This window comes from Rhamphochromis sp. 'chilingali' (genome assembly GCF_963969265.1).
Source record: "Rhamphochromis sp. 'chilingali' genome assembly, chromosome: 7".
Lineage (NCBI taxonomy): Eukaryota > Metazoa > Chordata > Actinopteri > Cichliformes > Cichlidae > Rhamphochromis > Rhamphochromis sp. 'chilingali'.
Window position 1 is genome coordinate 34313185 of NC_137934.1, and position 25447 is coordinate 34338631.

Genomic DNA, 25447 nt, shown 5'->3' on the forward strand with positions numbered 1-25447 from the left:
TCAGATAATTATTTTTTAAAAGCTAGACATTTTAAATGAGAATAAGAAAGAAAAGTATTTCTTTGTGCCCCCCATTCCCTGTTAATGCCCTACATGCCCCCCTGGCCACACTTTGCTAGACCCGCCCCTGCACAGTTACCAGCTGTCAGCTACCTAAAAAAGGATCCTGGGGTTATTTGTCTCTCAGAAACAGTTCATAACTTCCCTTCAACTCATTCATGTCACCTAAAAGGTAAACCTGTTTCTCCATCACCTGTTCAGCTCTGATGATTCAGTAAGGACATCTGGTTTCATCTTCATGTTTCCCTCTCACCAGATAACCAAACCATATCATGACCAGCAGGTTTACAGCTGTGGCTCCAGCAAACATCAGCTGATACTAGAAATTAATATTAAATAAACTCTAACAATAGCTGATCAAGCTTAAACGTGCTGCTGTTGTTTAGCGCGACATCCGCTGGTTTCCTCTTTCGGCGCAAAGTGAGCGATAAACAAACAAGAGAGACGATCAGCTGATCATTGATCAGTTTTCATGATTGAAGTAGAAACGGGAGAGGGAGGGGGGAGAATGAAAGAAGAAGAGGCAGCTGTGCAGCAAAGACACAGAATAACTCCAGCTTTGTGTCTTTTCCATTGTAGCTGAATTACGGGACAAACTGTTCCTTTTCACCTCAATAAGAAACGCTTAATATTTTCTCTGAATACCAGACGGGACGGTTGGCAACTCTAATAACTTATGAACAAAATAAAGTTCAACATCATTAACTTCATAGCACCCACCCAGCTGTATAGAAACTCCGTCATGCTAGCTAGCACGCAGTACGGAAAAAGTCAGAATAACGAAAATAAACTCCACCTAAACTTGGTTCATATCTGACCCAGAGAGACTGCAGGTCATAACTTCTTACCTGAAGTTCAGTTCACACTTGGACCGGCGGCCGCCTCGGGTCTCTTTTCCTTCTGCCTCCCTTTTCCTTCATCCACCTGCTGGCCTCCACCACTTGCTAATGTTACTGAATCTGTGGAAGCTCTGCGATGCCACCACACGAAGTAACGAGTAACGACCCTATCTAAATCCCAGTAATGAGTAACGCGTTCCTGATTTTGGCATAATAACTAGTTACCGTGCTCGTTACCACAATAATAACGTAGTTACTGTAACGCGTTACTTAATAACGCGTTAGTCCCAACACTGGTTATTATGCACATGAGAATTGGCCTCTCTTCTCATAAGACAAAGTTTGTGTGAGGTCGAGCCACACACACACATACACACATACACCTGCACACACTGTAGGTAGGCTTATGTTCTAGGTGAGAGTTCAGATATATTTGCTTGCAACTAGGGTTGCCAACTCCCTGAAAAATAAATAAGGGACACCTCGTGGCCAGGGCCGGGCAACCCAGTTCACCCTTCCCAGTGTGGTGAATTTTGTAGCTCTTTTTTTTGTGTGTGAAATTATTTTTTAACCATTTGACTTGAATTTGATTTAAGCAGATGCATATTCTTTGTGATATGACCATATGGGAAACAAATGATCATTTAGCCATTTATTTTTAGCTCAAAATGACAACATTAACACAGTAAAACAGGTCTCTTTCTTAAACAGAAGCCTGTCATGCTTAACTTTTGAGAATATAAGTAAATCTTTCTTTAAAAGAACTGTCCTGCTTAACTTAAAATTATATAAATTAATAGAAAACAATAGAACGAAAAATATTCTTGTAACAGTGCACATATGCATTTAGTACAATTGGCTTCAGCTGAGGTATTATTTCAGCTTTTCTAATGCTAATCAGCTGCTCCTGTTTGTAAACCCACTTGTTCCCATGATTACGCATCATAACTCATCATCATTATTAAAATATGTATTACTTTTATGTATTAGTCATCTATTTGTTGTAATCATTTATCCTTGCAGTTGTTTATTACACAAAATAAATTATATTATCACACTTCTGGCCACATAGCGCTGATATTCACTGCACATGCCCATATCCTTAACCAGAGGGTTTAAAAAAAACAAACCAATGTTTACATACCATATCTGCTTCTGCCGTGGCCTGGCGGACAAAAAATTGGTAAAGGGTTCCCCGAGCTTTCATGCCCCTCATGTTCTTCATGTGCCCACCAATAGAAGCATGCCTATGGAAAAAGTGCGCTGGCACACAGTGCAGTGCGCTTTATATGTGTTATCGTGCACTTTTCCAGCCAGGTGTTTTCCTTTTCCCATTCCTCCCTGTACTTTTGCAGCCTTTTTTTCTTTCTCTGAGCGAACAAACATTGCTGCTCTAATGCTGGGCTTACACTGTGCGATTTTTGGCCCATTTTGAGACGATTTTTGAGTCGTGTAACCGATTTGGTGATCGGCCCGATTTTGGCCTTCATCGTGCATCGTTTAGTATACGTGGGGTAACGAGAAGCGGCTGTGGTGACACAGCCGCTCACACTGCTCACGCGCAAACACGTAAACGTCTGTGAAAAAGACGGAGCAGCACGGCTGTGCAGCGTGTGATCTGGACACTAGCGATGGAGGCACAACTTGTAGAACTTTGGAAAGCTCATCCGAGCCTTTTCGATGTGGCATCACAAAATTGTCACGACCACAACAACCGTGAAAATAGTTGGATCTACACTGTTGCTCAATCACAGCTGCCTGATCAATGTTTTTCATTAGCAATTTAGCAAAGTTGGTGGTGGTGTGTCTGTGTGAGTGAAAGAGAGAGAGAGAGAGCGAGAGCGAGCGACAGATTTTCTGTTATAAACTTCATTTTATGGAGGCACAGTGTGAGCACTCAGGTCGCATCAGAGCATCGGGTCGTATAGTGTGAGACCTGCATCGTGACCTACCAACTTCTAACCCCTGCGAGTCAATCGTGCAGTTTGAGCAGGAGCTGAATAACGTGACTGAAAAAAATCGCAGTGTCTGCCCAGCTTTAGGTGTACTGTCGTCCGAGACTTGCACCGCAGTGTCGGCGTTTGTTTCCCTGTTGGCCATGCTTCTTGTTGTGGTCATCTGTTGTCTTCCGGTATTTTCTCCGTAAGCGACCTTTCCTCGACCAATGAGATGAGCGGTAATCTGAATTGTCATACTCGAATTGTCATAAGTGTGCTGTCAGCTCATTGGTCACAAAGCAGGAGAGGGGCTGGGAATTATGTTTTCAAACAAAGCGTTAATTCCATTAACATTTATAGACTACTTTTGATTCTCACTGTATTACGGGACAAAGTGCGTCCCTTATTAGCTCAATACGGGACGTGTACTTTTGTTTCGAAATACGGGACGATTCCGTTTTTTAAGGGACGGTTGGCAACCCTACTTGCAACTGCATTTTTGTGCGTGCAGAATTGCTAGTTTGTTGCAGAGCATGGCCCGAGGTTTTGGAGAAGCGAGAGTCAGAAGATGGACAGGAAGCACCTGCCGTGGAGACGGAGACAATGTTCTTTTCAAACTGTGTTAAAAGTCCTTGTGGTTTTGATTTGACGTATGCATGTATTGTATCTGGTGACGCATGAGGGGGCGTTAACCCTGATGAATCAAAAGCAATCTGAAGTGTCTTGCAGTGTGCATCTCCCCACGCTGCGTGTGTTCATTAAAATCATCGTTTGACTCCACCCGGCCGGATCATTGTTGTTATTTTGGAATTCCTCCTTTATCCCTCCTCAATATTTGAACCCTTAACAATATCTAAACACTTTTATGCACATGGACTGAAATCTTGCAGTGCTCCCCCTGCTCAAGGAGGCACATGTACAGGCTCATCTTAAGTTTGTGAGTGAACATCTAAACAATTCAGAGAAAAACTACGTGCTCCCGCTATACTTAAGGGAAGAGAAATAGTGAATATGATCTAAAGAATCCCAATCCTATTGGAAATCTGTGGAGAGAGCTGAAGCTTTAAATTGCCAAGCTGCGGCCAAGAAACCTAAAAGATTTAGAGAGTTTTTGTAAAGACGAGCGGCCCAAAATCTCTTCTGAGATGTGTGCACACCTGGTGGAAACATCTTAATGCTGTGCTTGCCAACTGGTTTCTCCAGTCTGCGACTATAAATGTACAAATTCAGCAGGAGATCTAATACTTATTTCATCCACTGTAAATATCAGCATCCTGATATTTAATCTCTTGCAGTTCATTCATGAATTGCATTTTAAATAACTGGGGGTCATGCAGTCAAATGGTTCACTGAGCAGTTTGAGGAAGTTACTTTTTTACTTAGACCTGTACAGGTTAAAAAAAAAACTTCACAAAGAAACCCAAGTCCTTAGTTTGTAGTTTGAATTCATCGAGGTTCAGGAATGGCTGTTTTGCTACAGATTAATGTGTATGACCAGAGGCCAACCTGTTGTGTCACAGAGAGAGGTAAAGAGGAGTCATGTGATCCTTTTGTTTCCAGAAATATAGTATAATGCTATCATCTGGAAACAAATAGTGCCTTTTACATGCTGGACATGCTTTTCAGCCATTCACCATTTTGTTTAAGTTACCTTTTTAAGGCCACCTACATTTTTGTATACGGTGCAATTAAGTATTTAAAAAGTGTTTAAAATAATTACAAACACAAATTTGACAGTGAGGCCTTTATCTTTATATTTAAAACAAAGTCTTTGAAAGCATGAAATGTCTCATATCATGCAAATTTGAAGTCATGACTGTTGGAATAAATATCTTAAGGGATGAGGAGAAACTCTGTAGCTAACAACACATAGTCTAAGGAGCTTGGAAAGAAAAGTGCCTGGACTTCTTTAAGTTGCTTGAAGATGTTTCACCTCTCATCCGAGAAGCTTCTTCAGTTCTAAGGTCCTTCAGTTCCAGACCTTCAGTATCTTCTACTATGATGACCTGGATGACTTTGAACCTTCACAGGCATACTAACAACACATAGAACTTGGTGATTTGCTGTGTTTAGGTTGTATGAGGACTACTCTACTTGTTAGAAATGTAGTGAAATGGCAGAGGGTAGCCTCTAGTTCATACTCTGTGAGCAGACAGTTGCGTGTCTGTAAATATGCATCTGTGCTTTGAGATCCTCCACACAGGCATTCCTCCATGTGACCTCGATGACCCGGTGCCTCAGTGAACCTAGCTGTACATCCCACCGACAAACAAAACCGTCATGTGCCATTCTGCACAGTAAGACCACGGTGCAAGCAAGAGCATGGTGGTCTTTTATTCGATTTTCTGTATGTTCACTTACAGTCGTGAGTTAAAATGTGGGTCAGTATCTTCTCCGCTTCACAGACCACTAGGAAAATGCACAGTACAGTTAATTGGGTTTCTAGACACTGGCTCTGTGCTGTTGTTCCTTCCAGCTGAAATTGGTTTCACATGGCAGAGCTAGAAACATTTCCTGTTGGCAAGGCATGTGCTAATGGCTTATAGTGTAAAGGCTCAGCAGCAACATTAGGAGCCCATCCCTTAGCTCAGTGTGCTGCTCAATACCTCGCCAGGCATTCAAGGCTTTCTGCCTATGTGCCACCATACTAACCACAGTTGGCCCCCCTTCGCAGGCATGCATAAAGTACACGGTGTGCTGTCTGGAGTATTCTGCTACTGTAGCTTCTCATGCTTGCTGTATTGCTGGTTTTCTGTTCAAATACTTAAAAGATTCTCTCTACAGGTCGAGAGTTCTTCGTGGGACTTTCCAAACGGACCAATCAGAGAGGAGCAGAGATCTTAGCAGATGCATTTAAGGTGAATTTATGTAGCAAAGTAGTGCCTGCATTCTTGCATGGAAATGCAAATAAGTTGGTGAATGTGGGCTACACTTGTTTGTTTGTGCTGCTGTTGGTTCTTTAGCTTGTAACGTGTGGCCACTGAAGAAGATAGAAGTCTCTTTTTGTTTAAAAAGTCTTTGTCATGGACTGAAACAAAGTGTCAGGAATAATGTTTAAGATCCCGAATGCTCAACATTTGTTCAACTACAAATGATCGGGAAAGAAGGGAAGTGGCTGAGGATGAATTGTACCTAAAGATAATAGGCTGAAAAGCATCAAATGTTCTGTGTAGGTGAGGGAAGCTGTAGTCACAATTCTAATTCAATCCATTGTTTCAAGCAAAAGTAAAGGCTTGTCACTGGAAAAGTTCACAACTGATCCATTACATAAGAAGTAAAAGTAGTATCTCAAATATATTTCCTAAATATATTCCTGACCGGAAGGCCTCAGTCAGTACGGATCGGGAACTGCACCTCCAGCACCACCACACTGAGCACTGGGGCCCCACAAGGCTGTGCGCTCAGTCCTCTGCTGTTCACACTGCTGACTCATGACTGTGTAGCAACACACAGTTCAAGTCACATCATTAAGTTCGCTGATGACACGACCGTGGTGGGTCTCATTAGCAAGAACGACGAGTCAGCGTACAGAGAGGAAGTGCAGAGGCTAACGGACTGGTGTAAAGACAACAACCTGTCTCTGAATGTTGACAAGACAAAAGAGATGGTTGTTGACTTTAGGAGGACACGAGGCGACCACTCACCGCTGAGCATCAACAGCTCCTCTGTGGAGATCGTCGACAGCACCAAATTCCTGGGCGTCCACCTGGAGAAGGACCTCAGCTGGTCCCTCAACACCAGCTCCCTGCACAAGAAAACCCAACAGCGTCTCTTCTTTCTGAGAAGACTGAGAAAGGCCCGGCTTCCACCACCGATCCTGACCACCTTCTATAGAGGAACTATCGAGAGCATCCTGAGCGGCTGCATCACTGTCTGGTTTGGGAACTGTGCCATATCGGACCGCAAGACCCTACAGCGGATAGTGGGAACAGCAGAGAAGATCATCGGGGTCTCTCTCCCCTCTGTTGAGGACATCTACACCACACACTGCATTTGCAAAGCCACCAGCAATGTGGCTGATCGGACACACCCCTCTCACACACTCTTCACACTCCTGCCATCTGGAAAAAGGTACCGAAGCATTCGGGCACACACATCCAGACTGTGCAGCAGCTTTTTTCCACAAGCCATCAGTCTCCTCAGCAAAATGGGACTGGATTGATACACACACACACACACACACACACACACACACACACACACACACACACACACACACACACACACACACACACACACTATCACTCAGCTTAACTCAACTACCTCAAAACATTGAGACTGGACTGACTAATCAACACAAGCGCAAACACACTGACCTACACCACCAAACCATCGTACACACCAACCTGTAAATGCTCTTTTGCACAGTATTATTACTGGACTTGTTGCACTAACTTCTTTACTTCCTAATTTTTGCTGCTGCACTAAGGAATGTTTACTGTTCCTCCACTACCTCAACTCATCATCACAAAACCTTATTATTATGTTACGTTGTGGTTTTTTTTGTCACACTGTCACTTTGTTGCTCTTGTTTGCACATTTGCACGTGCACTTTGTTGTCTGCTGTCTGTTAACAAAAAAAAAAAGTCTTCCTTAGATAGTTAGTTAGTTTTTGTTAATTTATGTTGTAATTTATGTTAGGTCAGTCTGTCTTGTCTCTGCTAGCCAGCTAACTAGGCCTCTTAGTTAGCTAGTTTAGTGTTTTCTGTTAATTTATGTTGTAAATTTATGTTGCATGTAGCACCTTGGTCCTGGAGGAACGTTGTTTCGCTTCACTGTGTACTAGCTGTATATGGTTGAAATGACAATAAAGCCGACTTGACTTGACAATATGAAAACATTCTTTTTAATAATCTTTTTCTTTAAAGCCTTCTGCAAGCAATTATAAATCTCAAACAAGAAAGGAGGAGATAAATATGATATCAATCATGGAGGCTTTAGGCCAGGAGGGTAATAGTATCATCACTCCATCTTGGTTTTTTTTTTTTTCATTAAGCTCTGCTGCCCTTTTTTTTTCTCTGATTCCATTTTGTTCTCCATCCATCTCTGCCTCACTCCTTCCTTTTGAGCCATTATATATCTTCATCGTATATAGTCTTCCATCTCTGCTTTCACTTCTTCCTTTGCTGTATTCACTTTGCAAATCCCTCTGAGGACATCCGATGTACCAGTCAGCATTGAGGCTACTTTGTGGACATAAAAAATACCAGTTGTTGCTAGGAGATGTGAAAACCCTTTCAGGACATCCCACTGAGTGTACATGGAGGTACATTAGCCCTTTTTATTGTAAGCCAGCATTAGCATTCAATGAGTTCTGAATCCCAAAATATATACATAAAGGAGGGTGTAACACTGAATAAAAATAAATAAAGTTTTAAAAGGTCTTTCTACTTTTTATTATTAAGCTCCACTGCGCTCTGAGAGTATTGATTAGTGCAGCTGTAAAAAGTCCCTGTAGCAATTAAGAGTTTGATCCTAGTTCCAGATTTCATCTGCCTTTGAGGCATTTTTAATCGAGTGCTGGTGCAAACTTCTGCCACCTCTGTATATAATGATTAAAGAAAGTAATTGATGACACAAATGAAGCTGATTTGGGTGAGTAAACCTCTTAATTAGTTCACAGGCACTTTCTTCCTGTCCCATTATTAACCTCAATCATTCCATTCACTCATCACTGCAGTGATGACACACTGTTATTCTCATACTCAGCATTCTCATGTCAGTGTCATTACTCAAAAAAGCAATGTATCAAATATTACTCAGTACTCTCTGAAGAAAGTATTTTTTACACTTCCCTTTACAATATTTTTATGCTTCTCAGCAAAGTGGCCTGAATCACACTGCCACATAATTACCAACTGACAATATAGACGTATCTGGGGTCTGCATACACTCAGCTTTAACATTATTCCGCTAGCTTTGTGTTAGCCGTCCAGATGTTTACAAAGAGCTGATGCTATGTCCAAATTGAGGACAGTTACGTGTTACATTACTGGAAAACTGTAATCCCAGTTTTCGGGCAATCATTTTTTGTAGGACATTCACAGTTCCATCAAAAGTTTTATCACAGGTAAAAAGAAACTTCCCGGCTTCCTCCTGCAGCACAAAGACGTGCAGCTAGTTAGGTTAACTGGTGATTCTAAATTGCCCAATAGGTGTTAATGTGAGTGCGACTGGTTTTCTATCTCTCTGTGTTTGCACTGCAACAGATCAGGGATCTGCCCAGGGTGTACCAACCTCTCGCCCTGTGACAGCTGGGATCGGCTTCAGCCCCGCTGTGACTCTAAAAATTGGATAAGCGGAAGAGAATCGATGGATGAAGTTTAATAAGAGATTAATTTCTTTATGCCAATTAAATTTCTCAGAGAAAGACGTGAAAAAAACACCACTTGTTGGGTGTAATGTGTTACGTGGTATGAGGTTGTTTCTGTTTGTTATAAATAAATCCTAATTAGAAAATGCTGATGTAAATTGATAGTGCCATCATCATTAATTGTGCTTCATTCTAGATACTTAATTCATTATTGTGTTACTGAGCTTTTAGATAAATAACATTGGATTGTGCTAATTGTGGGCTATGTTGTAGTCAAATTTCCCCCCCCAAACCTTTAGTTTTCATTTATTCCATCAGGTTGTGCATAAAGTGTTCTGAGATATAGCTGAGGAAACATTTGTCCTCTTAGACAGAAGTGGAGTCCCAAGCAGCTTTGTTAGGGCCAAATAGTTACGGCCAGACAACATTGTCAAGATACTCCTAGATCAAAAAATGCTGCTTTAAACTACTCGGTGCCTTTAGAGGACTTCTAGAGATTCACTCAGTTTCCATGCAGATTTGTTAGCCATGGCTTGCTTTTCACTACTACATCCATGGGAAAAAAATACAACATAAAAGCAATATTTCAAGCTAAACCAAGAGATTAGCTTCAGGGAAGACTTGGACATGCAGGCTGCAAACAGGATCACAGTGGTTGGTCACAAAGGTTGAACCTGTCTATCCTGCTGGCTGTTCTTTTAAAGTGAAGATGTTCTGCTTGACCTATTCGTAACACTTTTGGATTCCCTCTGAACAGTCATGACAAATCCAAAAAGCTGGCTAACACACAAGTTCAGAGGTGGGTTATACTGTTCAAGAGTTGAACGCATTACCATAGCCTGAATGGCCTTACTGTAGTGCTTCCATCTTCCCATCTGTATCTGATTTGAATTCCTCATTATGGATTCCTCTGTGTTTTCTGTTATCTCTGATAAGACAGGACTTAATGATGCGTCTCTGGCAAAAGACAGTAGGAAAAATCACTTAAGCGTCAATTGTTGTTCTTTCCGTTTTATATCAGATGGATTTCTCCTGTCGCTGTTGTTTTTTCCTTTCATTTTCAAATTAAGGATCACTTTGTTGCCAGGTTATTTAGTAGCCTACTCCACAACTGCATACAGATGTTGATTATCTCTTTATGGTCCGCACAGAGGTCAGAGTAATTGGTGTTATTGATGGGGTCCGTTTATTTTGGAAGTAATATAGAGGTTAAACCGCCTCTTTTCTGCCATGGGTAAGAAGTGCTGACCAGCTCAGCTTGCTTTACCTTTTTTCTTCAGTCAGTCATGTTTTCAGCTAACAACATGGCAGCTGGTGAAGATGAAAAGCAAGCCTTTCTTCCCTTAAGGATTTATCTTGGTAAGGACGAATGCATGACTTGCATTTCCAATTTTGTGCAGAAACTTCCTGTTTATGGATAAGGAATGATAAAAAGATTATACAATTCAGTTGTTCTCACTGGAAATTAGGAAGACATCAGCAAAGGGGGTAATTTAGGTCTTTCGTGTGATGAAGTCACAATAACTGGGTGAATTATGGTGTCGTTTTATTGGTGCCATACAAATATTTACTTGAAAACTGTTAGCATATAGTTGAAAGAAAAAATGGGGTGTAATGATGGAAAATGTACACTTCCTTTGTAAGTTTTATGAAGCTGAACGCTATAAAAACCCCTTCAAAACACATTGTGTGATTAAGAAAACACATGGGTGTCTGTTGGAAAAGTTCTTTTCTTAGGTGCGAAGTTGAATTTATAAGGTCATCCAAATGTATTCAGGAACAAAAGGTCTTAGAAAATAAGCTTCGAGTCTCTTTATCCTGTCAGATTTTAAATTGCATCTTGGTCTCACTTCAAGGTTTACGAATCACAGTAGGATCCGTCTCCGGCTTAAGAAGTCTCTCCCACATAAAGGCCTGAGTCCTTGCATCTAATGTTTAATCGCTCGATTCCTTCTGCTGGGTAAAACAAAACAAAGTCAGGGGTAAAACAATATTTCCGTTAAATATGCTGCAACTCCAACGTGGCCTTAAGGCTTTAATCCTTGCAAAGAAGGCGGCTTTCAACGGATGTTTTAATGAGAGTTCTTAGTCCAAAATCAACCGTTAAAGGCTAAAGGTAAATGTAAAACTATAGGTTCCAAAACAGTTCTGTTCATCTGCAAAAACAAGCCATATAGCTGTCAGATAGGATTTCTTTAATCCTATTTTTATTGTTTTTTATCCTTGGGGTCGGAGCTTTAGAAGCCTGTATGATTCTTTTTCTCATTAGAAGTGGTTGCATGAACGCTAAAGTTCTCTGCCTTAGTTTAAACAGCTATGGTCACTGGCAGGCAGGGCCGAGTTTTGCATTTCTGTGCACCAATCAGGTTTTAAAAACGTGTAAAGAAAAATGCGATGGCAGTCACGATGTCGCTATAAATCCAATCAAACCCTCCCACACAGTCTTAACAAATGAGGATGTTTAGCAGTATCTTTAAAGCGATTCTTACGTAAGACACTTAACATTTGAAACGTTCCAGGGGTTCTGTGAAAACCAACCAGCATCCAGGTGTTAATAAAACTGTTATCGCTGCCAGTTCTTCTAAGTACCCTTTATGTAACGTGTGTTTTTGTAACACTTTTAATGGCAACATTTGGTTTGCAGACGTCCCACAGCCAGAAAAAGCCTTTAAGAACTGGCTCCTACAAGGTGCTGCGTAATCTCCCCATGAGCCCTGAGATCAACAGCATCTCTCAGACTATCTTGCTTTTTCCGCTACTGAGCTGTACAATACTTTATTTCAATGCCACTTTAGGCCCCATGATACCACACAGATCACTGCTGAGCTTTTACAATCTACAGTAAAACTTTACACACACATGTACATATAGCCCTATATTATAATGAATGATGTTTTAGCTCATTGTTGTACTGTAGTTTAATGGATGGAGAAGCATTGTTGCTGAGTAGTAACGTGCTTTTGTATCATTTGTTTAAAACCGTTCGTTCACCTACATTCAGATAAAAAGCTCTGTCTTATCAGTAAAGAACTACTTGAGGAAACCTGTTAGCAGGTGATGAGAAAGCCTGTTAAATATTTAAAGCTACAAGCCCCAAATGATTAGCATTACCTGACCCTGTCCTATCATCATGAAATGAAAGTCATGTTATTTGAGCTTATTAAGCGTTTGTAATGATATTGTGTTTTACAGGACTATGCTGTTTCCACTGTGCCTGTGCTCGAAGGCCTGCACCTGAAGAGCTTCTGCAGCATGGGAGGACCAGGCCTTATTGTAATCGGCTCCAGTGAACCAGCACAGAAAGCCCTCAAAGTATGGAGCTTGTGTATGTGTGTTTATGTATGTACACCGTAACTATGCTCTCCCTAGCTGTAGTCATGGAAACCTGTGAATTGATGTATTGGCAGTCTTTTCTTTACTTTGACGCACATTGAAGTAGTGGATCCTTTTTCCTTTTTTTTTTTTTTGTTTCATCGTTTGGTTGACATTCTGCTTGATCCGTTAGTATGAACAACCCTGAAAGAATAACGCGACAAGACAGGACATTGCACGTGTTGATTCAGAGCAGACTCCCTTACTTACAGTTTGTTGGCGGCTTCCCACTCCAGGCACATTGAAACCACCTGTCACCTAAATCCATCCCCATTAATTCATATTCTCAGCTAATCTGCGGGGATTGCCCCTGGCGCTCACACTCCAGCTTCAATTACGACTGTATTGTCCTTCCATTAAACAGCTTGAGCTCATTACTGCATAAAAGGCTCCTGTATCGATCGAGCTCCAACAACAGAAACCCGGGGACCGCCAAGACCGAACAGAGGAGACGGCTTACACCCCGACAGAGACGGATCGCTCGTTTGCACCGAGAGTGCAATAAATCTCGGCCCATCCCTCCCATGGAATTATCCCCCAAAATTCCCAAACATTAGCATGTGAACTTTTGCAGTGGCACAAACAAGAGAAATTCAGCGAAATGTGTATTTACACAACACAAAGGCAGGCAGTGTATATATAATTACATAAGTATGAAGACTTACAGGCAAGCACATACACCTTTGGGCTTGACAGGTTCCCTCTGGCAGTATTCCTCATTTGCCTTCTAGTATGATATCTCCCCCTGCTGGCTCAGTACTAAACAGAGTTACTGTAAATCAAGCAAAAGTCGTTTAGTGTATCTCAGAGAACATCAGGCAGCTCTTCCTAAGAAGGCTGAAGTACTCGAGAGAAGCACAAGGTTGGCCCTGTTGGTTTTGTAAGCATGTTTGCATTGCTAAAGTGTTCCCAGGAACCTATGCATCATTGCATAATAGAATTAATTTATAATCCAGTGCCAGCTCATTAAGATTCCTGCCTGTTTGATCACCCCAGTAATTAGCTACTGGGGCGAAGAGTGGCCGCTAGCGAAACTTAATGACTGCTCGCTTTCTAATTATGGCTTACGTCACCCTCTCTCTCGCAGCAATTAGCTCCTGTTTTAAAGGGCCTTTAACAGCCCTGGATTTGTAATTAGATAATGTTCTTTGTGTGAGGGAGAACGAGATCTTATGAATGCAGATTTAATGAATCCAAACTGTTCGTTTGGGATGTAGATGCAGCTCTTCTGGCGACGAGGCTCCTTGTCGAATGCAGCAGACACTTTGTGCAAATTAAAGTTGGAGCCCAGCTAATTCATTCTGTCTTTAGGGAGCTGCGCTTTGCTGGCGTTCAAGAAAATTTGGACCTGCCCTTATTTTTATTACGGGGTTGAGTAACGCATTACTCATTTGCAATCACAAAATAGCATCGACGATCTGTAGTTTGTATTTCGGCTATGCTCAGGAAGGCTGAGCGCACCGCGTATCTGTGTTTAGCAGAATGACCGGATGGATTTCATCATCCATCTGTTGCTGTCACTGTCAAGCTTTTCTCATGAAGTCATCATCCCAAAATACAGCCTGTGTCAGAGGCTGCAGCACCCTTTCCCTGTAATCTCGCACTACCCCCCTCCTTCCTACAGCAGACTGCCCGGCAGGCTGTAGATCATCAGTGGCCCCTTCACCCAGCCTAGCTTGATTCATGAGCTCATTGCTCTCTCTTGGTCAGAGTCTGATCTTCACCTCAAGGATGCTTGCACGCTTGAATTTTATAGATAATGAGGTGACGGCATGGTGAAGGTTCTGTTGGAGATTTTTTTTTTTTTTGATGGCCAAATCCAGTGTTGGAGAATGTAGGTTCCAGATTTGGATTATTTATATATTGAAGCTTTGTTTCTTGTTCTGTTTCTCCCATACTACATACTTACTCCATACCACTGTTACCATGTAAAACAGTCATAGATAAAAATCTAGAGCTAAGTTGACTTTATATCACCTCAGAACCATGATTGTCCGAACAACATTGAACAGCAATCCACCTGATAGCTGTCGCAATATTTTAGTTTGAGCAAATATAAAACTTGGCATTACTATCTAGTCCAGGGGTGTCAAACATAAGGCCCAAGATCCAGAATCGGCCCACCAGGGTTTGGAAAAAGTGGTTTTATAGCTTTTCCTCCCCCATGTGCATATCAAAATAAATAAGTAAAAAATCCAAAGCAAAAAACCCAGATTTTTACTCAGTAAGAAAAAACAAAGAAAAACAAAAATGTAATAATTACAGGACAGTCTGCGCCGTGTACTAACAGAACGTTTTCTGTAAATTTAAACAATTATTTCTTATTCTTATTCTTATCATGTAGCGAAAACAAGACATATCAGTGGAACTGTACTTCTTTTTCTGGCTGTATGTGGCCCATAATGTAAAACAAGTTTGACACCCTGTTCTAGACCTTCACAGCATGTTCTAGGTTTCCTCTTGTGATACCACTGTGTCCCTGAATCAGCTGTAGACGCCGATAGCAGCAGCCTTAAACATTAGATAAATGTCATCTGAAATTTCCTGCATCCTCCCCCTGCGTTTCCTTTTTCTGTGTACTTTTCCACTGAAAACATTACACTGCAGCAATAAAATACTAGACCAGTAATACCAAACATTTATGGTCCATCAACAGGAAGCAATTTCAGTCTCATTTCCTGACCAGATCTGGAAGCTGTATTGCATAAGTTTTAAGCAGTTTCTGGGAAGGATTGCTAAAGTGAGCATTAGAAATGTTCACACCAGGTGCCAAGATAAAGATTCTGCTGATTCCCACATAAGGTCCTGGAAATTGTTGGTGTTTTTCTAGACTGCTCAGGTTTGTCATTGCCCCAGAGGGATTTTATTACCATCCAGTAAATATTTAGTTCGAGTAGCTTTTGAATGACTACATTTTGCTGCCCAGTTACCACTCTTGTGCATTAGCTGGACCTCAGCCATTGTTCGAATTAAGTCTGTGTCGATTGACTGTAGTTTAACACTTGGTGAAGATCCAGAATGACGACGTTAAAAGCCACTATTGTGTAAAGGTATGTAGGATAATTTCCCATACGTTTCAGTTCTTTAGGCTTAAGATTTGATTCAATTAAAGAATCTTTAAGTTTAGAAAAACACAAAAGAGGTCTGCCCCCTATATTGATTGGCTGCAGCGTCTGGCAGTGAACAGAAAACCAGCTGTTTCATTAGTCAGGTGAGGATTTAATTGAATTTCATGGATCAAAATTTTACATGAAACATGAGGAAATCTTGCTGTATGTCATTTCCCTTATGCGCATATTTCCCCTTGAATTTAATGAGAAAATGAAGAGTAAAGCAGGAACAACTGGGATCTTAGGTGGAGTCGACATTTTACTCACTCTTAATACTCGCGTGTGTCACAGACCGTGTTGGCCCTCACCCTATGGACTTGAGTGTTTTCATTTAGGGCAGTTGCAGTCACATGACACTCCCACGAGTGACCTGGGAATGTCTGATTACGCATCTGCCGACATATGTGCGCACACTGCTGTGCTTCGTCCCGCAGCCCTGCGCCCAGGAGTGCCATTTGTGGCTGATGTTTTACCATTTGTACCATTTGTAAATAGAAAAACTCGTTATAGCTGATAGATGTACAAAAACAGTAGCTTTGTTGGCAGTTTAGTGTACTTTTATAATGCAGCAGTCATAATATTACGCAGTGAAATCTTTTTTTATACCAACTCTGTTGATATAAACAGTGGTTACTTAATGTGTTTGCTTTACATGCTGCACCTTCTAGAGATTTCATGTCCATTTAACAATGAATCTCTTAAGTTTTCTATTGGCTCTTACTAACTGCACACTTGTTTCTCTCTTTACCCTGACCAAACAATGATGGTGCTGCCAGAAACCCTGGCATTTCCTGTGTCCTGAATACTTTCCCAGGAAAGCATTTAGAACAGCACATTTGCTGTTTGGATAGGAATAGGTGACTATTCACACTGGAAAAAGGTTGATTTTCTTTTTCTGTGAGTAGTGTGAGTATATTTGACTTATAATGCAATGGACATAATAAAACGTTCAGAGTAATGTATATTTCTATATAATGGTCTTGCAGTAATTGACCTTTTCCAATTTCTATATATGCCTTTGTCTTCCCTGGTGCAATGGATCCTGTCAGTGGGAAGTGAAATGAAAACATCTACAGCCACAAAGCCCACTGTGCTCACAAAGCACCAGTTTTTCTCCCACATTTGTAGTAGTGTGTCATCGCATTTTCTCACAGTCACTCCTCTAAACCTTTATGTACGTCAAGCAGACGTCACACTTTTTGGATGCAGTGCAGTGGCCTGTATGTAATTGGAGATTATCGAAATTTCAGGAGCAGGACCACGCCTCCAAACACACTCCTTCCGGTTCTCATCTATATAGGTTCCGCCAGTTCTGCCAGCTGTTCATCCTTGTTTACGTGCCCCTCCCTCCCCTTTTCAGTTCTTTAACTTCTTCACTTCTATTTAGTACATGGGGATCTGCCAGGTCCAGGAGCTGTCGCCAGTCCTCTTCGAGGCCTTCCCCAAACCGCAGCTCAATTCATGTCCAAGCTTTCGCCTTTACCTACTAAAACGCTGCCAAAACTAAAATGAGGACGTGGGCCCAGCTAGTGATATAGATAGATAGATAGATAGATAGATAGATAGATATGTGTATGTGTATATATATGTTTGTGTGTGTGTATGTGTATATATATATGTGTGTATGTATGTATATGTATGTATGTTTAATTCAGGGGAAAAATCTCCCTTCTCAAAATATTTTTTCTGAATGTTGACTTTTTTTTTTTCACTAACCTTCCCTCCCTTACCCGTCTCCGAGGTAACCATCTGCAGATGTTCTGCTCATAAACATTAAGAGGCACCTGCCTCTCCTCTGGTCATAACATCCTCACCCGCCGACTTCCACCTGGCAACGCGAGCGTCTTCTCAGCCCCCACCGCCGGTCCCACCTTCAGCTCCTTCAGATTACATAAATAACATGACATCTGCTGAGAAAGAATGTCTATCTGCTCCTATGTTCTCCATTAACCCACCCGGCCCCCTTCCCCCCCAGGCCCCTGTGGCGGTTTGGCCAGCAGAAGGATGTGGCGCTGACTTTTGGTATTGAGGCCTCGCTTCTGAATCAAAATCTCTCATGGCCTGGCTTGTGTCTGTCTTTCTGAACATTATGTGGACTTTCACTTATGCATTTGCCTCAAAGTCTGTTTCCTGTCATGTCTTCTCACTCCCAATTGCGTAGATAATGCAGCAGATGAGTGACCATCGCTACGACAAACTGACAGTACCCGACGACCTCGCCGCCAACTGCATCTACATGAACCTGCCCAGCAAGGGACACGTGCTTCTACACTGCACAGCAGAGGAGTTTCCAGAGAGTGCAAAGGTGCTTTTCCCCATCCACATTCAGCAACTTTGTATCACTGACGATAAAGCACATTCATCCACAATCCTGGCAGGAAGGACCACCGTCAGAACAACCAAATTGGTTTAGCGATTTAGATTTAAGGAGCACTTGTCTTTGTTGTTGTTCATCTTGTCCAGGCCTCTGAGAAAAACAACTGGGGAAAGAAACCCTACAAAAGCTACATGGTTGTTTTAGTGGACCAATGCAGGCTAACCGCAGCCAGAGCTGTAATTTCTTTTTAACAAAAGAACCTGCAGTTTGATGAGAAGTGTCCTTTGTGAGCATCAGACCGCAGGCTAGGAGCCAGAGACATTGAGGTCTTGTTTTTCTCAGAACTTGAGCAAAGTTGTTCAAATCAGCTGCTGTAACAATTGGTTTAATATCATTGACAGGTTCAATGACTTCCAGTTTTACTGTTTTGGTTCACTCTGGCCAGTTTCAAATGTAAAGTGTTAAATCCACTGTGGCTGCCCAGCAACAATCAGCACAAACAGCATAATATGCAGCCAGCTGGTGAGCGTCGCAGACTTCATAGACCAACATTTCTCTCCCGAAAGATCAGGACTAATTGCCCTTTGAATATTAGACTTCTATTCATCAAATATATTGCAAATAAAACGTCTTTGACAAACTTTGAGAAACCGTGTGGGCTCAGCGGCTGTCTCGCCGTGTACATTTTCACTACACGGATACACACAGCTACGTGCTTTCTCAAATATCTCTGAAACATGCAGTGACCTACTTACATGCTGTTTATTTTTCAAGATGTGCCTTTCACCCGTTACACGTACTTGCTACAGTCGCTTGACGTGAATGACATATTATTGTCTCACCTCCGTCTCTTTGGGGTTTGGACAGGCTGAGCCGTAACTGTTATTTAGATGCTTTGGGGTCATTCCACATCACAACAAGTCAAAAGAATTCTCACTGGATTGAACCTGGCAACCTGCAATCTGCAGAGACAGTACTCAAACCTCAAAATGTACTCTGTGGTTGAAACCTCAACCTCCGCCAGCTATTTTTAGAAGGAAAAATTCACCAAATTATGCGTCTTTGGACTAGAATCCACAGTGAAGACTTTTGTCAACAAGATTAACTGAGGGAATTCAACTTGAACATAATAAAATCTTGAGCATATCATACTTCCCTTTTTGAAAGCACATATTAACAGAACATTTGGAGCACTATTTGAGATATGTATGCTAGTTCCATGAACCAGTTTCCTTTCAAAGGTTCAAATTCTTCAGAAATTGACCTGGAACACAGTTTTGGCTCCAAAAACTGTCTTTTTAGAAATTGTAGCCTGAAGAGAGTGGAAAAATATTAATAGCACAAGATATAACTTCTACTGCTTCTTCTTTTGGCTGTTCCCTACAGCAGATCATTTACGTCCATCTCACCCAATGTCTAGCATCCTTCACTACCACACCAGCCCTCTGCATATCCTCCTTCACGGCATCCATGAATCTTCTTTGTTGTCTTCTTCTTTTCCTCCTGCCTGCCAGCTCTATCTTCAATACCCTTTGTCCACTGTATCCACTATCCCTCCTCTGTACATGTCCAAACCATCTCATCCTTGCCTCTCTGACTTCTAAGTAAAATCTGAGCATCTCATCCTCCTGTTTTTTGGGTTCGCCACAATCTCCAAGCTATCCATCAAAGCAGATCTCACTACCATCTTCTAAACCTTTCCTTTCACTCTTGTCTTGCTTCTACTGACTTTCATCCCTCTTCTCTCCAGAGCATACCTCAACCTCTCCGGAATCTCTTCCACCTGCTCTCTGCTCTCACTACAATCACAATGCTGTCTCTAAACGTCACAGTCCACAGAGATTCCTGCCTGAACTTATCTGCTAACGTGTCCATTACCAATGTAAACATGAAGGAGCGCAGAGCTGAAGTAATCCCACACCCACCTTAAACCCATCTGTCACTCTTACTACTACACACCTCACCACTGTTTCACTCTCCTTATAAATGTCCTTTCCAGCCTCACATACTTCTTTGTCACTCCTGACTTCCTCATGCAGTACCACAGTTCCTTTCTTGGCACCCTATCGGTTGCTTTCTCTACATACACAAAGACATAGTGCAGCTCCTTCTCTGTACTTTTCCATCAACACTATCAAAGCAAACATCGGGTCTGTAGTGCTCTTTCTCAGCATGAAGCCATACTGCTGCTCACTGATCATCACCTCTCTTCTTAACAACTCTTCAGCTTCAGCAGCTCTTTCTCATATCTTTATAGTATGGCTCATCAACTTTATCCCTCTGTGATTACTACAGCTCTGCACATAACCCTTGTTCTTTAAAATGAATATCAGTACACACCTTCTCAAATCTCCATTCATGCTTTCAGTCTCCGAGAGATAATACAAGCCGTAATATAGCAAGGGCAGTTTTATCTGAACTGACTATCCTGTCTAGTACAGTTCCCAGGGGAACTTGTTGCTTGTTCCCTCAGTGAGATGTAGAGATTTGTCAGCACAATTACCAAGACACTGCAAGATGTCTGCTGCTTTCTGATTCTAAACACTGTCTGGCCTGATCTCCGGTCTATTTTTAGTTGGCTCGTGAAGTTACATAATAGTTCCACATCAACAAAGGCAGGGGGTCATGAGAGAGGATTGGTAGGGTCGGATGGGGGTGGAGATGGGGCACCTTTAACGGTTAGTGCTGGCAGCTGCTGTTGAGGGCTCTGTTTGGACACATCGAAACTAAGCAGACAAAAGGTCCGGTGAAATATAGCAACTACTACTTTGCTGAGACCATGCCACCCTGACCCAGCATATAAATCTCAACTGAAGTAATGAGAACTCAGCTGGAAATGATCAAAAAAAGAGAGACTTTGGTTTCAGAGGTGCTATAAAGAGCAGAGGATTTAGTGATGTTATGTTGGGAGAATACTGTGAAAGCTTAATTTTCCCTGAGTTATGTCTGATTATATGGTCTAAACTTAAGATGTTTTTGAGAGGCAGTTCTGCTTGGTTAGTCCAGGATTGTTTTCCAGAGGGAAAATCATTCTAACTTTAGTGACCTCAAATGTATTTCTTTATCACTCTCTTTCCCCATGAAGCTTTTATTTCATTTTATTTTTATTTGACTTTGTCTTTATTTCTACCTTTACAACTTTGGGTCAGGTTTCCAATAAGTGCACCCATTCATATTCCCCACAATTCTAGTGCATTGATCAAACTGTATTATTAGCTTTAGCAATAGGCTAAGTTGTCTGTTGTATTCACTGACGACACTTGTCAGCATGTTGCTTAGTTTAAAGCATTGCTGCCATGCCTGTAGACCATAGACTGTATATAAAAGATGGAGCTAACCATCATCACTCCCTGGGTTCTGAGCCTCTACTTCAGCATTTTATCTGTGACAATATTGTGGGTTTCTTCTTTGTTTGTTTGTTTGTTTGTTGTTTTGGGGGATGGGGGTAGCAATGTTTCATCAAAAGGCTAAAGTGCCAAGTTATCAGCTAATGTTGTCAAGTAAAACCTGTCTCGATAAACTGCAGATACTTGCTAAATAGTCCTAAGTAAATCCGTAATTGTAAAGCCCTAGAGATGGGTTGTCCACTATTTGGCAACTAGTGATAGCACGGAAAAAATCTGTATTCCCTAACCACTTGTTGAATGGGTGCTGGAGGTTGCTGACAGTTGATAGATAATTGTTCACAAAGAGCACCAAAAACCTCCTCATGATTACTTTGGTCACAAGCAGATTCTAGCTGTTGTAGCTTGCTTGGAAGATGCCGACTTTATGCTTGCTAACTGCTACCCAAACAGTAATAAAGCTTGAAAAAGTGCAATACAAGCCAAAAATGAACAACAATGTGAACGTTTTGAGTCACCATTGCAGCCACCATGTTTACTTTGAAGGGGAACTGTCTGTTTCCAGCTTTTGCTGCACTTTTTGACAGCAGTTGCTTTACAAACCACTCTGCCTCTTCCCTGCAAACCATGAGCAACCTCGGCAATCTGCTAACGACCAAAGCAACAGGAAGGATGTATTTAGCACAGAACTGTATGTTTCATCTAGTGACTACCAGCATACTTTAGCAACTCACAGCCAACAAATTGGGAGATAGAAATTTTTCTCATGTGGTTGGCAGATGGTTACAGACTGGTCTCTATTGGAAATAAGTGTAATTAGGGCCCAAGAGACTAAGAAAAAAAAAAACAAGCAAACCTGAACCTGAAGCACCTCTTGGACAGGCCGAGCATGCTGCTTCAGACCATGTTATTTCATTTATTCAATTAAAATGCCCTAAAAGGCACAAATTGCACAGTTTGGACCAGACTGGCCACTCCCCACACTTCAAGCCCTGCGGATCCTTAAAAAAACAGCAAATGGCAAGCAGGTTTTCTCAGTTTGATTCTAATACATATAAATAAGAATTAACATATTTTAACAAATAGTATATAATTGTTACAGGAGTCCATAGCTGGTCAGCACCAATGTTGAGAATATTTCAGGAAAGCTCTGATTTGTGCTGCTGGCCGTGTTACACAAAATGTCCCAGAAAAGAATCAAGACTTAGACAGAACTTCAGTGAGGTGAGGTTACACATGGCATCTGGTTCAGCAGAGGCTTTATCAGCCAAATTGCATCATGAGATAAAAATTAGTTTAGTTGGTCCCTCTGGCTGTGCCATAAGGCCTCACTGAAAGTCACAGCAGGGTTGAAGTTAGAGTTTATAGAGAAAACTGTCTTGGTTTGGAAGTGTGGTAGGAAAACGCTAGTTTTTTTCTGGAAGGTGTCCACACAGTGACACACTACTTTACAAGGGTCTTTTGAGAATGTCGTCATAGTTCTCACTCCCTTCTCTCTCTCTTTTCTTCTTCTTTTTTTATATTTTGCCGGGAGACCAGGAAAGCTTGAATGCTTGTTCTTCACAATTTGCGTCTCCCTGCAGAGTTTTTATATCACGGAGAATTACAAGTTGACAAGCTGAGCAAACAAACTTAAGTGTTACGTATGTTCCACTTCCAACTTAACTACTTCACATTAGATTGTTCTTTAGCCTTTTCTAATTCTACTGAATTGAAATGAACAGAGAAAATTAGCTAATTCCTAGCTGCGCTCCTGTCTGTGTGTCCTGCAGGTGTTTGAGAAGCTGAAGGACCACATGCTGATACCCATGTCCAACTTGGAGAAGGTCAAAGTGGATGGAGCCCTAACATGCTGCTCTGTACTGATCAACAAGAAGGCAAACATCTGAGCGGGGTCACTCGGGGTCTCTCAGTGCATGGTAACCACGCGGAGCCTTTAACTAATCACCATGGATCCCAAGGTTTGACCATCCTGGTATACAGAGGAGGTGTAGGGAAGTTTAATGTTGCTGAGGGGCAAAGGGAGTAATCTGTCTACCCTTTCACTCCAAAACACTAAAATAAAATTAAAAGTTTGAAAGAATAGTTCAGTTGATTTAAAATACAATATGTTCGTCAAATTTTCTCCTTATTAATTCATTTGTATTTTCCAATAGCATATGCTGCTTCACTTGTATACAAGCTGTTGTCATTAATTACAAGTGTATCTGATAAAGACCTGATCCCAGATCAGATTAGTCAACCATGTGCCATGTTGAATTTCCCCTTTAACCTGCACAGCAGGTAGAACCACATTAGTAGAACCACACTTACTTACTGTCCAGTGTTTACAACTCTGAACCACACAGAACAGAGCGCTGGTGAAACCCAGTGGGACCTGTCAGCTGTTGTCTCTGTACAGTATGGTCTTACCAACATTTGACTTCAGATGTATTAATAATTCAGCTAATTCAGAAATCATTTGGGTACAAATAAAAATGATACAATTGATGTGCATTGTTTATGGTCACCCTTTTAACTGTGATTTAATTTTTCTGTGTGTTTGCTTATGTAATGAATTATGCACTAATTCTTCAAGAACTGTGTTTTGGAGCAAGTCCTGCTACGATGTGATATAAAATCTCAATGTGATTGTTGCAGTTACACTTTTTTTTCCTCTTGTATGTCAAATTGCTTCTGTTCTATGGTGGCCCTGAGAGGCCAAACGGACTGCAACTTAGGAAAACACCAGCAATAAGAAAAATGCTTCAAAAGCACACAAAACACAACGGAAATAGGAAAAAAGAAATAGCAAAGAACAGATTTCCAAAAGCACAAGGGAGGTGTATTTTTGGGGAGACAATAACCCGACGGACTAGTTGCAGGAACCAAAATATGCTAAGATTGCACTGGGAGACACTTAAAAGAAGTGGAGAATCTATTGGTTTTGTGTGGAAAGAAAAGATGAGAGGTAAGTGTGTTAGCCTGACTATTAGCCTGAAAATCCGTCATTAGTATTATATGAATCATGATAAAACACGCCTACCATGTTTTGGGTTCCTGCAACTGGTCCGTGAGGTTATTGTCTCCCCAGAAACACTTCCCTTGTGTTTTTTCCTATTTCCGTTGTCATTTTTCCTATTTCTGGTGTTTTCTTAAGTTGCAGTCCGTTTGGCCTCTCAGGGCCACCGTACTGTTCCTTTACAAGTGGTGCTAAAACAAACTTCCAAAACCATAACATTGCTTATTAATTCAAACAAATATTGTGAATTCTTATTCTGAAAATAATTCTTATTCTGAAAATACAGTTCTTAAAAAACTTGAAAAGCCTTGTGAAGATGTGAGATTCTGGTGTGATTACAGTGATTTTTTTTTTTTTTTTTTTTTTTTTGCATTATAACTTGTTATTTATTAAAGCCACCTGATAGAGAAGCTACCAGTGACTGAAGATTATATATAAAGATGGATGTCACCTCCCAGACCGGTGGAAAAAGAAAACAAAAAAATTACGCATGTGTGGAAGTGCCTTAAACCTGCATTACTTATAATGGGCACCAGGGGGCGACACCTCTTGTTAAAAAAAGAAGAAAAGATCATGGATTGTATGGAAGTCTATAAGAAAATGATCCTACTTTGCATTTGTTGTATGACTTCAGAAAACATGGATGAGTTTATAGTCTCAGTTGGTGTCCGATAAAACAATGCCGTCGTATCGGCATCAATTAAAACAATATGGCATTGTTTTAATTGATTTTAAATGATGATCTATTTAGGGTAAAACACGTAAAGGTAAAGATGAAGCAGGATATTCTTTAGCGTCCAATGTTACTTGTTTTTTGTTTTGTTTTATTTAGTCAGATCTACTTCTTGCTCGTCCAGGTTCAAAACATTAAGATGGTGATGACAAAAATGCTCCTTGCAAACCAATGTGTAGCTGTATCCATCTTTTATATACAGTCTATGGCAGTAACTGGTCAAGTGATGCTATATTGCAGTGGTTTTGTAACGTTTTGTTGATGTAAACATTGTATAAACAAAGAGGGGATGACAGACATGTAAGAAAGACTTAGAAACCCTAACCCGACAGAGGTGGAAAATTAGTGTTTTCATTATTAAACTCTGACCTAGACTTTCATTTACTCGAACAGAACACCTCTGCTTCTTTTAATCTACAGT

At 41.2% G+C, this 25447-nt stretch overlaps 1 protein-coding gene across 5 annotated transcripts in view; it reads left to right on the forward strand.

The window, feature by feature from the left end:
* ddah1 (dimethylarginine dimethylaminohydrolase 1) overlaps positions 1–23923 on the forward strand; it is an 82762-nt gene extending 58839 nt beyond the window's left edge. For all 5 annotated transcript variants that reach the window (XM_080887403.1, XM_080887404.1, XM_080887405.1 and 2 more), the window contains 4 exons: positions 5621–5694; positions 12342–12461; positions 17793–17936; positions 23065–23923. In XM_080887403.1, coding sequence (XP_080743529.1) covers positions 5621–5694; positions 12342–12461; positions 17793–17936; positions 23065–23181 — 455 coding nt within the window. In that variant the 3' untranslated portion in view covers positions 23182–23923. The remainder of the gene's footprint in view (positions 1–5620; positions 5695–12341; positions 12462–17792; positions 17937–23064) is intronic.
* Positions 23924–25447: the final 1524 nt, after the last annotated feature.